Below are 13,817 nucleotides of genomic sequence, written 5' to 3'. Positions count from 1 at the left end.
TCTCTTTTTCTTCTATCTCAATTTTTCGTGGTATTTGAGAGGCTTCAGTAAGCTACCTTACCGGGGTCGCGTTACCTTCATCGCGCTGGTGGGGCTGCAACCTTAGGTATAGCTGACGTGATACAGCATTTCGTTGATCATCCGCTGGGTAACAGGCAGACGCTGTTTGAGTCGCACCTCCTGGTGAACAGACGCTCGAGTAGTACCTTCTCACTCTAGCTGATGTCAGAAGAACAACAGTGCCCAGGCTGCACTACCAGCTTAGTACATACCATATACAAATCAAATAATTCAGTTAGAATGCGAGTGAATAATAAAATTTAAAGAGTAAATATTTTTCTTATATCAACTTCATCAAAACTTTGAAGAATTTTGCATGTAACTTGACGAATACTTTTTTTCCCGGTACATGCCCTGAATTCCCGCGCTTTTTCCCCGTTGACTTCATTTTCTCGTCTTTTTCCCGGTTTGGTGGCCACCCTGCGATTATTTTTGGAGTTATGACACGGTTTTCAATTTTCAAGTGTTGAATCATTTTTTTTGCAATATTTTTTTTTACCGTACAAATTATTTACCTACATCACTCTAATCATATGCCCTTAACCGATTTTATGTAATAATAATGATTAATGCTCTAAATATCCTTTCTCCCTTTTACAGCGTGCTACATCCCATTCCAAACTGTTTGTACCATACTGGAGCGACACCGATTCAGTCAGATCGACAGTGCTCCCTCGATCAAACCCATTCAGCTAACAGCAGTACTACATGATGTATACTTTGCTGCAGAGCAGCTTGGCTGTTTTGTCGATCTCGTACAACCGCTCGATCGCGAAGCCTCTATCGCCACGCTGGCAGGTTTGTTCTGGGCCGTCTATGATCCTAAGCGTTGCAATCCGCTGTCGATCCTCGAGCTCAAGCAAACCTTCTTGCTACTTTGCGAAACACAGAACTTCGAACAAGTCGTCTGGGAACATTTTCAACTGACAAGCGACCATAATCTTTGCGTATCCCGCCATCGCTTCGAAGCTATGCTGATGAACCTGGCAAAATTGCTATCGTTTTTGGGGGAACCTGACCATTTGAAGCCGAAACTTGTGCAGGAGATCGTGAACGAATGTTTCGTTAACTATCCAGGTTTGGTGGGTCTGACCGAGTATCAGTTCAGCTGCCTGTGGAAGTTGTCGTCCAAATTCTCCTACTATTCGAATGTGTTGTGTCTGACGAAACGACTTAAGGATTCTGAGTATGTGGTACACAACGTGCAGTGTGCAGCTTGCCGAGAAGCAATCCAAGGACTTCGTTTCAAATGTCAGAAATGTAGAAATTTATCTTTGTGCATAGACTGCTTCAGCCAGGCTTACACAAGCAAGAATCACAACGTTGGACATAAAATGTACGAGATTAGTGCTAATGTAAGTACACGGGATGAGAAAAACTCACTGACTATTTATCCTATGGTTATTCTTATCTCCATATCCTTGATCTGTTTCTTACTTATACTGTTTTATAGTAAGACATTTCAATTGAGACATTTGTAAATAATTAGTAATTAGTAACATATGTTTTTATTCTCCCATAGGAAATATCAACGAGCAGAATATCGACCATAATGATGAAGCTATGCAATCTCTTCAGTAGATCTCCTAGCACGCAAACTCAATGCCAACAGCCTTCAACTTTCGATAACATGGAAGCCAAACTGATTGACACCAACGCAGTTGAATTGCAAGAAGTGGAACAACCACCAGATGCATGCAGTACTCTCCGTGGAACTCTTTCCCGCTCTCTGAATTCCAACAGCTGTGCATCGCTCCGAAAGTCATCGAACAAAAATATTAGTATTTTTAGCAATATCGATTGCCAGCTGTTCACCAGCACCCAGAGCCAAGCGTTGGTAGAGAAGCTTTCGTCGGTTATGGAGATTCTCGAGGAAGACAGCGAAAAATATCGTTTAAAACTGGCAAATTTGAAAACCAACTCCACAGTGGACAAAGAGCAAATTGACTATTTCGAGGCACACGGTAAATTGGTAGCCGAACAGCTGAAAACGTTAAAAGAAGTTTGCTCGAAAGTGAGTCGCGGATTTCCTCAAAGTTCCAGTACTCCCTATCGATCGACAAGTAATGGCAGTGCAAAACGTGTGTCGTTGATGGCGAATAGTGCTTTGGAAAAGACGAGTAAGTATTATAGGCAGGGATGACATTCTCCCGGTGATTTTTTCAATGTGCATTCAGCACCGTGCACCGTGTCATGCCGAAAAATTACTGACGTGATCGAACCGATCGCCGCAGTGTTTCGGTGTAAGGTCGGTGGTAATAACGTCAATGTCACATCGTAAATAGAAGTGTTTTAATATGATACAAATGCATACATTTTTTTGTATTTCCAGTACATGGTGCAGAGCTCAACAAATCGTACGTTAATGATCATCTGCAATCTGAGTTATCCGTCCGTGACATTAGCTCGTGGTTCCACCTGAACAAACCCTCAGAAACCATACTGGAGCAGATGGAAGCCGATGCGGCTTCGAAGACGAATCCCAGCAGCGCCAGCAATGGAGCTGCCATTGATGAGCTGACCCGCCGTATCGACAATCTTAAAATAGATACTCAAATGGCAAACTTCAAGGATCTCTTGCTGAAGGTTCGCGAAATAGTTGACGATTCGTATAGCGATAACACGGAGTTGGCGCGAACAACACAGCAGCTGGAGAAGGCTTTGGATCGAATTATTGTCGAAGAGGAACGCAAGCGATTGCTGAGCATTTAAACTTGAAACTGTACAACAGAAAAGGATTTCTTCCAATTCATTTTTGCAAGAGTACGTACGAATGACAATTTTCATATCAATTTTAAGATATACATTATACAAAAGATTATATTTTTTACTTACATGTGTATTATTTGTGAGAAATTTTCCTCATATATTCACGAATCCGTAACAGCTGTTTTGAGTTCTTCTAGAACCGTGTCAATTTGGTGATCCATCGCCAATATATGCCCAATGTTACAGTTCTGAGCACCGATAAAGGTGACCACCAGCGGTAGCTTATTCATCTGAACCACCTGATAGTCGGCGTACACGGAAATGATGTTACGATTTTTACCGAGGCCGAGTTTGTTGGATTGTTCCGCCGCAAGAGTGAATGTGGACAGAAAAGCTGGTTTCATCACGATTTGAGACGACTTTCCATTTTCCAAATTGATGAGAGGCACTCCGTCACGATCGGTCACCATGACGCAGTGCAAACCGTTCACGCTGTAAGGAAGAATAGAAGTGTTGTATTTGGATGTATACATATTTGTTTACATGATTATTCTAAATCTAAAACTTCAATACAAATTTAAAAAAAATGTAAAATAGTGAAACTCCTCCGAATTCTGCTGATTTGTCCATGAAACACCTTTATGATGACCTGTCTTTGACATAAGTATCCATAAACATTGATTAATAACGTTTCATATACTGATATTAAAAATGTGTTTTTATGATGCTCATATTTATCATATGGGGTGATATGGCCACCCCCTCGGGGCAAGACGAGCAAGGACCAAAAGTTATATCAAAAGTGTGCTGAATTTATTTAGAACGGATGACACATTTCTTGCAGTTCTAGGGATAATTTTCAAATTATGCAATTGAAAATTGAAAATATTGTATTCCATATAGATTTGTTAACCACTGGTTTCGCTAGAGGAAATTTTGGTATTGCTTGTCTGGTGACCGAATCCTGATCTGGTGAAACATTTCGCAGATATCACCACAAACTGCTATGTTTCCTTCCCGAACTTAAAGGATAACTTCTATCAAAGGAACGAGCAAATCGGGTTCGCTGAGCAACAGATCGTTGAAGCTGATCTTTTGAACCATAAGCTTTGAGTTCATAACCCTTTTCAATGTAATCTACGATCTAATGTTGAACATTCGCCGCTAGTTCTGGTTTTTTTGCTAAACGTCTTTTTAAGCTCTTCAGGCGACCTTTCGCCATGGACAAGCTATTAGGAAACGTCGGATCATCAATTCCCAAAATAGCCCAGTTTTTTATTGGTTCCCTTTCTTACTCGTGGTTCCTTCGAGAATCTGAGCTGCACGTTTGTCATCTTCTCCCTCAGGTCTGACCGCGATCGCACTTTCATCAACTGCAAAGTAGTTCATTGCTTCATGTAGTGATTGATCGGAAATGGCTTCATAAGCATGATGATTCAGATGCACCGATGCTGATTTCAATTTGCCAGAATCTTTGCCGAAGGCGCACGATCCCAAACTAGTTTTCGCAACAACTGGTCCTTCGTTTCTTCGTCTTGCTTTTTTTTAACGGTAAGAAGTCGCAGATAAAGATTAAGAATTATTAGACGATGGATGATTCTCCCAACAGCTGATGCAACTCGTGGTTCATTCGCCCCTTCACGTATCGTCTGCCGTCTGCACCCCACCATAGATTGTACGCAGCACTTTCCTTTCGAAAACTCAGTGTTCCAGGTCCCGTGTCCGTAGAGCACTACTGGTCCAAAGTACGTACGCTTTCCTGCCATGATGCGTCTCCGAATTTCTCTGCTGGTATCGTTTTCGGAGGTCACCAGTGAGCCCAAGTAGACGAATTTTTCAACCACCTCGATTTCGTTTGTATTGGTGGACAAACTCGTGGTGGATGGCTTATGTTGTCCTCTCTTGAACCTCTTCCTATCGTGTAGATGACTAGTCCAATCCGTTTAGCTTCGCTTATCAGTTTGGTTTAAGCTCCGTTGTATTCGCGGCATTTCTGCAACGAACACCTGATATGTGGTAGAGCGTTCACTCATAGATCCCGCCTGGTACTGTTCCACGAACTCTCTTGCAATTGATGTTAGTCGGCGGCATAAAATTTGGGAGAGTACCTTCTAGGCGGCGTTCAGCAATGTGATTGCGCGGTAGTTGCTACAATCCAGCTTGTCGCCCATTTTGTAGATGGGACACAAGACACCTTCCATCCACTCCTGCGGCAGAATATCATCCTCCCAAACCTTGGTAGTTACCCAGTGCAGCGCTTTAGCCATTGCCTCACCATTGTCAAACAGCTCTCCTGGTATTTGGTCAACTTCAGGGGCTTTGTTGTTTTTCAGCCCGTTGATCTCCTCCTGGATTTCCCGGAGATTCGGAGCCGGAAGTCGTATGTCCTGCGCGCGTGCTCCCATGTTCATTACAGCTGCTGCGCGTAGTCTTGGACTAGTCTACCGTCTTGTATCCGCCCAATATTTAGCCGCGGCGGACGACTCCGACGCGTGTTGCACACCGTCGAGAGTTTTAAGCGCAGACATACTGCAACGAGGTTATGGTCGGATTCAATATTCGCACTGCGATAAGTGCGTACGTTCGTGATTTCGGAGAAGAATTTACCGTCGATTAGAACGTGGTCGATTTGGTTTTCCGTTACCATTCCACGGGAGGCTGCAAAGTTTATGCATCGTTGGCCGTTGTCATTTGATACGTTATGCATATTGATGATGCTATAGTTGACGAAACGGCCTTGCACATCCTTGAGTTGGCGTATCCTGCCCAAATCTATGAAGCAGGTACGCAGCTCGTTGGTGGTGCCACAGCTTAGGTAAAAGGTAGCCGCTCGATGCTCGCTTTTCCACACTTTCTGTCTTGTCCAGCAAATCTTTTTTGTAATTCATGTAATTCATCGTGAATCAGGATCATCCTGTCGCAACCTGTAATACCTAACGACTTGCAATTCCATGTTCCAAGTTTCCAATCGTGATCCTTTATTCGTCGCTTAGGTCTTTGCAGATTATATCGATTTCGAATAGTTCATTCATTTATTTAGTCTACATTTAAACAGATAACACTGAATCAACAATTTGACGCCACAATACACGGTTCGAGGCCGCATCTCTCCATCCTCGAATACGCCCCACGCTCGCCAAGTCATTTTGCACCTGGTCTGCCCATCTCGCTCGCTGCGCTCCACGCCGTCTCGTACCTGCCAGATCGGAAGCAAACACCATCTTTGCCGGGTTGCTGTCCGGCATTCTTGCAACATGTCCTGCCCATCGTACCCTTCCGGCTATAGCTACCTTCTGGATACTGGGTTCGCCGTAGAACTAGGCGAGCTCGTGGTTCTTTCTTCGCTGCCACACACCGTCTTCTTGCACACCGCCAAAGATGGTCCTAAGCACCCGTCTCTCGAATACTCCGAGTGCTTACAAGTCCTTCTCGAGCATTGTCCATGTTTCATGTCCGTAGAGGACAACCGGTCTTATTAACGTCTTGTACATGACACATTTGGTGCGGTGGCGAATCTTTTTTGACCGCAGTTTCTTCTGGAGCCCGTAGTAGGCCCGATATCCAGAGATGATGCGCCTTCGTATTTTACGACAAACATTGTTATCAGCCGTTAGCAAAGATCCGAGGTAGACGAATTTCTCGACCACCTCGAAGGTATCCCCGTCTATCGTAACACTGCTTCCCAGGCGGGCCCTGTCGCGCTCGGTTCCGCCCACAAGCATGTACTTTGTCTTTGAGGCATTCACCACCAGTCCAACTTTTGTTGCAATGTTGAACAACAGGCATGAAAGTCCATCACCTTGTCTTAGTCCACGGCGCGATTCGAACGAACTGGAGTGTTCGACCGAAATCTTAACACAGTTTTGCACACCATCCATCGTTGCTTTGATCAGTCTGGTAAGCTTCCCAGGGAAACTGTTCTCGTCCATAATTTTCCATAGCTCTACGCGGTCTATACTGTCGTATGCCGCATTGAAATCAACGAACAGATGGTGCGTTGGGACCTGGTATTCACGGCATTTTTGAAGGATTTGCCGTACAGTAAAGATCTGGTCCGTTGTCGAGCGGCCGTCAACGAAGCCGGCTTGATAACTTCCCACAAACTCATTCACTAATGGTGACAAACGACGGAAGATGATCTGGGATATCACTTTGTAGGCGGCATTAAGGATGGTGATTGTTCGAAAGTTCTCACACTCCAGCTTGTCGCCTTTCTTGTAGATGGGGCATATAACCCCTTCCTTCCACTCCTTCGGTAGCTGTTCAGTTTCCCAGCTTCTGACTATCAGTTGGTGTAGGCAAGTGGCTAGCTTTTCCGGGCCCATCTTGATGAGCTCAGCTCCGATACCATCCTTACCAGCTGCTTTATTTGTCTTTAGCTGTTGGATGGCATCCTTAGCTTCCCTCAAAGTGGGGGCTGGTTGGCTTCCATCGTCCGCTGAACTGACGTAGTCATCTCCTTCGTTGCCTTGACTTTCACTGCCTGTACTCTCAGCGCCATTCAAATGTTCCTCGTAGTGCTGCTTCCACCTTTCGATCACCAAACGTTCGTCCGTCAAGATGCTCCCATCCTTATTCCGGCACATTTCGACTCGCGGCACGAAGCCTTTGCGGGATGCCATTCTGCCGGGTACCTTGCTGCAGCGCGACCGCCCGCGCTGCGTCCTTCTCCTCCAGAATCTGTCTGCACTCTTCGTCGAACCAATCGTTCCGTCGACTTCGTCCCACATACCCGACGTTGTTCTCCGCTGCGTCGGTAATGGCTGCTTTGACTGTATTCCAGCAGTCCTCAAGAGGGGCTCCATTGAACTCACCCTCTTCCGACAACGCTGCCTCGAAGTCGGTCTAGGTCGTACCGCGGCGGTCGTCGGTACCGAACATTGTTGATGACGGATAGTTTTTGGCGCAGTTTCACCATCACCAGATAGTGGTCAGAGTCGATGTTAGCGCCACGATATGTCCTGACGTCGATAATGTCGGAGAAGTGGATCCTTCAATCAAAACGTGGTCGATTTGTGATTCTGTCTGCAGTGGTGATCTCCAGGTGTACCGATACGGGAGGCTGTGTTGGAAGTAGGTGCTGCGAATGGCAATATTCTTGGAGGCGGCGAAATCAATTAGTCGTAGGCCGTTTTCGTTCGTCAGCCAGTGAACGCTAAATAGTCGGTCTAAACTCCTCCTCTTGGCCAACCTAAGCGTTCAAATCTCCTATGATGATTTTGACGTCGTGGCTTGGGCAGCTGTCGTACTCACGTTCCAGCTGCGCGTAGAATGCGTCCTTATCATCATCAGTGCTTCCGGAGTGTGGGCTATGGACGTTGATTATGCTGAAGTTGAAGAACCGGCCTTTGATCCTCAACCTGCACATTCTTTCATTTATCGGCCACCACCCGATCACGCGCCTTTGCATATCGTCCATCACTATGAAAGCTGTTCCCAGCTCGTGTGTGTTGCCGCAGCTCTGGTAAATGGTATGATTATCTCTAAACGTTCGCACCATTGATCCCTTCCAAAAAACCTCCTGCAGCGCTACGATGCCGAATCCACGGTCCTTGAGCACATCGGCGAGTATGCGTGTGCTCCCGATGAAGTTGAGAGATTTGCAGTTCCACGAACCGAGTTTCCAATTGTTAGTCCCTTTTCATCGTGGTGGTCTTCGCCGATGGTTCCGGTCAGTACTCTCTTGTTGATTGTTCGTTGCTTATGTTTTTTTTAAAGGCTGGCTTGCAGGGCCTGACACCAAACCCCCATAATTCCGGAGGACCATTCGAATCGTATTATCTCTTATATTGCTCGTAATGATTGGTTTTACAGGCGGCTTATTGGGCCTGCGCAAACCTCCTGTCTCGTCGGAGGGCCGTCGTGTCGCGTCTGTTTAGTATCCCACTTTACACCAGGAGGGCTTGAGCAGCACACGGTCGCTTTGGTGGGGCCTACTTGCGGATACATGCAGCTTCTTATAGAAGTTTAACAGAGCCCACTGTCAAACCTTACCACATCCTAGGCAAGTCTCACAACTCGCAGATGGCCTATGGGGAGGAATCGTCAAGCCCTTGGACATAGCTCCTGCTGCCCCCACGTTTCAGTGAGACCTTACCTTAGAGAAATTAAATGATCATGATTACAGATTCGCAACCTGTATTAAAATCGATCGCTAATTATTGAGGCAAAAATCAAGACGATGTTTTTTGTTGAGTGTATAAGTGATGAGAGTCAGTAAAAGACGTCTGTTTCGATTGAACGTTAGACAAAGAATGATTTTATTATACTCCATTAATAACTACTAATTAATATCATGGCATGCTACTTCCGTTGCTACTTCATCACTCCTCCTCAACGTGAAGTCCGAGCTTACTCCGAAAATACTCAAATTTTACACGACCAAGTGGTTTGGTAAGGATGTCAGCAACCATTTTGTTCGTTGGAATATATACAACATCGATAGTTCCATTTTGGTATAGATCCTTGATGAAGTGATATTTAGTATCCACATGTTTAGACCGTTGCCTAATAGAATCTTGTGTGAACTGTTTGATGCAACTTTGATTGTCTTCTCCTATTACCACCGGATATTTCACTTCTTGATAAATTGATTTAAAAAGTTTCAAAATCCAGAGTAGCTCCTGTCCACTTTCCGCAAGAGAAATGTATTCCGCTTCTGTACTTGAAAGTGCTACACATGACTGTTTTCTCGCTGCCCAAGTAATTGGTGCTCCACCAAACAGGAAAATAAAGCCGGTATTAGACTTTTTGTCGTTCGCATTGCCTGCCCAATCTGCATCGGCGAAACCAGTCAGTTTGTCATTGGTACTTTCAAGTCGTAGCTTCAGCTTGCATGTCGTATTTAAATAGCGCAACGTACGCTTAGCTTCATTCCAATCCGCAATAGTTGGACTACTTACTTTTCTTCCAAGAATCGATGCAGAAATAGCTATATCTGGTCGAGTATTGACTGCGATGTACAGCAGACCACCAATCAAACTTTGGTATTTGTCTTTGGATGGTAATTGTTCGCTCTCCTCCTTCTGCTGAATAAAGCCAGGTTCCATCGGCACGATTCGCTATTTTCTTTATATAGTTCTCCTGGCTCAACGAAAAACCTCTTGCAGTGCGCTCGATTTGTATCCCAAGAAAAAGTTTCACATCTCCAAGCACCGTCAGAGCGAATTGTTGTTCAAGGTATGATAGTAGCTCGTCGTATTCTTCTTGACTAGGGGTAATTAACAGCATATCGTCCACATACAATAGAATGTAACTGGTTTTTCCACCCTCCTGGCGCACATACAAACATGGGTCAGCAATTGATGGTTTGAATCCTATTCGACGAAAAATAGAATCAATCTTCCTATTCCACATTCTCGCAGATTGCTTGAGACCGTATATGCTTTTCTTGAGGCAGCAAACTTGTCCAGTGTTAGTTTCAAAACCTGGAGGCTCCTGCATGAAAATCGTCTTATCTAATTCACCATAGAGATACGCTGTCTTGACATCTACGTGCTTCACCAATAAGTTCTGTCTTCCAGCAACTGTTAATAGTAGCCTGAGAGTAACTTGCTTTGCAACAGGTGCAAACACTTCATCATAATCACAGCCGTATTTCTGAGTATATCCTTGTGCCACTAAGCGCGCCTTATAACGTACAACTTCACCTAGATCATTTTCCTTTGTTTTGAAAATCCATTTGCACCCTACGACTCGTTTTCCAGCTGGCAAGTTCATCATACTCCAAGTCTTGTTACTTCTTAGAGAATTCATTTCATCCTCCATTGCAGCTCTCCACTCCCTCCAATGTGGACTGTTCTTAGCTTCCGTGATGGTACGTGGATCTTTTAAATGTGCTGCTAATGCCGCGTCACGGTATCGAGATGGCAGAATACCTTTGTTGCTTCTCAACGAACGCCTCAAACTGCTTTCCGGATTTTCTATTACATCCTCCTGCTCCTCCTGAATATCTCTCTGGACAGCAGTATCTTCTTCATCTGTTGTATCCTCCATTGTTATTGTATTCTTCCCACTGGAAAGATCGAAATACTCTTCTTCTAGATCTGATATAACGCTCTGAGATTCTTCTTCAGTATTATCCACATAATTATAATCATTTTGCTCAGGATTTGGTGATTCTTGAAACTGGTATTCGACAATGACCTCATCTTCATCTATACATATCGTTTCATCCGGAACAAATCTTACATCACGACTTACTACCAATTTATGAGACTTTGCATCAATTAAACGGTATCCCTTGTGACAGTCCGAGTATCCAACAAAAATCATCTTTACTGCTTTGGGCTGCAACTTCGTCCTTTTTTCTTTGTGAACAAGAACAAAAGCTGGAGTTCCGAATATTTCCAAATGCGCCAAATCGGGTTTCCTGTTGTTCCAGAGTTCATATGGTGTTTGACTTATAACAGCTGTAGGAAGCAGATTTTGCAAATAGTTGGCCGTATTCACTGCTTCCGCCCAGAACGTATATGATAGCTTAGCATCCAGGATCATACATCTTGCCATTTCAACCAACGATCGATTTTTCCGTTCCGCAACTCCGTTCTGTTGAGGAGTGTATGCAGTCGTAAACTGTTGTTGTATGCCTTCAGATTTGCAAAACGATTCCATTTCAAAGCTCTTGAATTCTCCCCCTTGATCGGATCGCAGAATTTTCGGTTTCCTTCCTAAACGATTCTCCACAGCGCGGACGAATTGCTTGAAATAATCAATAACCTCTGATTTCTGCTTCAAAAAATATACCGTCGTGTATCTACTGAAATCATCTATCAGCGTTAAGAAATACCGGCATCCTCCAGGAGTTTGAGTATTCATTGGGCCACATACATCGCTGTGTATTAAGTCCAAAATAGCCTTCGATTTACGCTTTGCTTTCACTGGAAACGGCAATCTCGTCATCTTTCCTTCAATACAACATTCGCACGTAGTTCTGCTTGAATTACAATCACGGATTCTGATACCAGATGCAAGTTCGTACTTTTCCAGTTTCAGTATGGCCTTGTTGTCTCGATGTCCTAACTTCCTATGCCAACTATGCAGGCAGTCAGACTGATGACAAACCTTCATGGCCTTCGCCGCAGTGTGAATGTTATTCACGTAATATAAACCGCCTCTCGTGGTAGCTGTTGCCGCAATCAAACCCCCCTTCTCGGTTTCAAAGATAACCTTGCCCCCTTTGCTTGTGAGCTTCAGAACTGACATCAAGTTGACTTCTAGGTCCGGCATAAACAAAGTTTCGCTTAACTTGAGTGAGTTTGTGTTTCCTTTTTCATCCATCGATTCCATCAAGCATGTCCCAATACCTTTCGATTTGATTTGCTTTCCATCAGCTAAAGTCACTTCTACGACAACACTTGAATCAATATCTAGAAACTTGGATTCTTCGTTACACATGTGGCAGGATGCACCAGAATCAATTATCCATTGTGGCTTTCTGTATTTGCTATCTCCAGGTCTAGATAAAAATGCAAACTCTTTGCTACCTTTCTCCGCTACTTTTGCTTTTTGCAGATTTCTCGATTTCTGGACAAATTTTTCATTTACTTCCACCGCTTTTTGCTGTTCCATCCACTGACGACAATCTTGTGCGCTTGTGTCCAGGTTTCTGACAGAAATGGCATAATATTGGTTTTCTCTTAAACTCCGTTTTCAATGCTGATTCTGCTCCACTTGAGCTTCTTCGTCGAGTAGCTTCATCTACTAGCTTACCACGCACGAATTCCATCGTTAAATCAGCATCTGGACGACCCTCCAAAGCAGTGATCAGAGTAGCGAACGAATCCGGTAGACTACTGAGCACAATGTTCACCTTCAGATCCTTACCAAGCTCTTGACCAGCGATCGCGAGTTTCTCGAAATGATCTTCCATCTGACTAACATAGGTCCCAATATCTTCACCTTCGACGTACTGCATTCGCATTATTTTTCTGAGTATCGTAGTTTTGCTTGTACGTCCCTGCTTCTCATGAGCGCCACGGATTGATTCCCAAGCTTCCTTTGCGGTCTTCGTCTTCTTAATGAGGATGTACTGTGTAGACTCAACTAGTAAACCGATCGTGGCTCTTGCTCGTTTGTCTCCGTCATCCCATTCGGCGATATCCGCTTCATTGCCTTGAGCCATCGCTGTCGTAGGTCGCTCAACAGGTCGCATACCAGGTTCAACAAACTTCCATAGCTTCTCGCGGACAAGTAGAAGTTCTACTTCAAACTTCCAGTCAGAATAATTGGTGTCATTCAATTTTCGTACTCCAATTTTCTCCATATTCTTTTTGCCTGTCAATTTCTTTCAATGCAGACTTGATGCTTCCAGGCCCATAACCTGATGAGAGTCAGTAAAAGACGTCTGCTTCGATTGAACGTTAGACAAAGAATGATTTTATTATACTCCATTAATAACTACTAATTAATATCATGGCATGCTACTTCCGTTGCTACTTCATCAATAAGCTCTTGAGTATTAATTAATTTCAGGTTTTCTTGTCACTTAATGAGGAAGTACTATTGAATAAAAATTTTATTTCTCCATACTAATTCCCATGCAATTTTGAAACAGCTTGTGCTAAATGATCTTTAATCCAATCTATCTCAAATATACAGAGGACACTCACAACATGATATAGATGTGTAGCAAAACCATCCTAGTGTATATTATATGTGCATAGAAAATCTCTCCTTTTTAAGGCTCCTATCTTTAACCGATTTGCTCGCAACAAGTTGCATTCGACGGGGAATTCTATCCCATTGTTTCCTATTAAAAATTAGCCAGATCGGACTCATAGTTCGTACAAAAACCTACCGTCCTGTCCTAATATCTATACATGCGGAACAGTATTCAATATTCATGTTTGTTTATCATAAAATTAAACAAAACTCACCGTTGTATCATATTGTGGAAGAATCGTTTTACATCGTCCGTCATAGTTTCGGCTGAAAACTTACAAAATATTCAACAAAACCGACAAAATATTACAATATAGTTTTCAATTCGTTTACACCATGAATCGCACTGATATGATAACAATTAACAAACAAAGCAAGATAACGTA

General features: G+C 43.7%; 2 protein-coding genes across 2 annotated transcripts in view; one reads left to right on the top strand and one right to left on the bottom strand.

Annotated features, from left to right (window-relative positions):
- Positions 1–2,890, top strand: part of LOC134205500 (dystrobrevin alpha) — a 20,675-nt gene extending 17,785 nt beyond the window's left edge. Inside the window, exons 2-4 of the mRNA XM_062680783.1 lie at positions 661–1,415; positions 1,583–2,180; positions 2,393–2,890. Coding sequence (XP_062536767.1) covers positions 661–1,415; positions 1,583–2,180; positions 2,393–2,772 — 1,733 coding nt within the window. The 3' untranslated portion in view covers positions 2,773–2,890. The remainder of the gene's footprint in view (positions 1–660; positions 1,416–1,582; positions 2,181–2,392) is intronic.
- LOC134205504 (ragulator complex protein LAMTOR3 homolog) lies at positions 2,835–13,817 on the bottom strand. Its single transcript, XM_062680787.1, has 2 exons — positions 13,647–13,817; positions 2,835–3,261 (listed from the first exon to the last, which is right to left on the bottom strand). The coding sequence occupies exons 1-2, from the start codon at positions 13,688–13,690 to the stop codon at positions 2,931–2,933; spliced, it is 375 nt and encodes a 124-aa protein (XP_062536771.1). The 5' UTR covers positions 13,691–13,817; the 3' UTR covers positions 2,835–2,930.

This window comes from Armigeres subalbatus, chromosome 1 (genome assembly GCF_024139115.2).
Source record: "Armigeres subalbatus isolate Guangzhou_Male chromosome 1, GZ_Asu_2, whole genome shotgun sequence".
NCBI lineage: Eukaryota > Metazoa > Arthropoda > Insecta > Diptera > Culicidae > Armigeres > Armigeres subalbatus.
The sequence above is the reverse complement of the archived record's forward strand: the minus strand, read 5'-3'. Positions and strand labels throughout refer to the sequence as shown.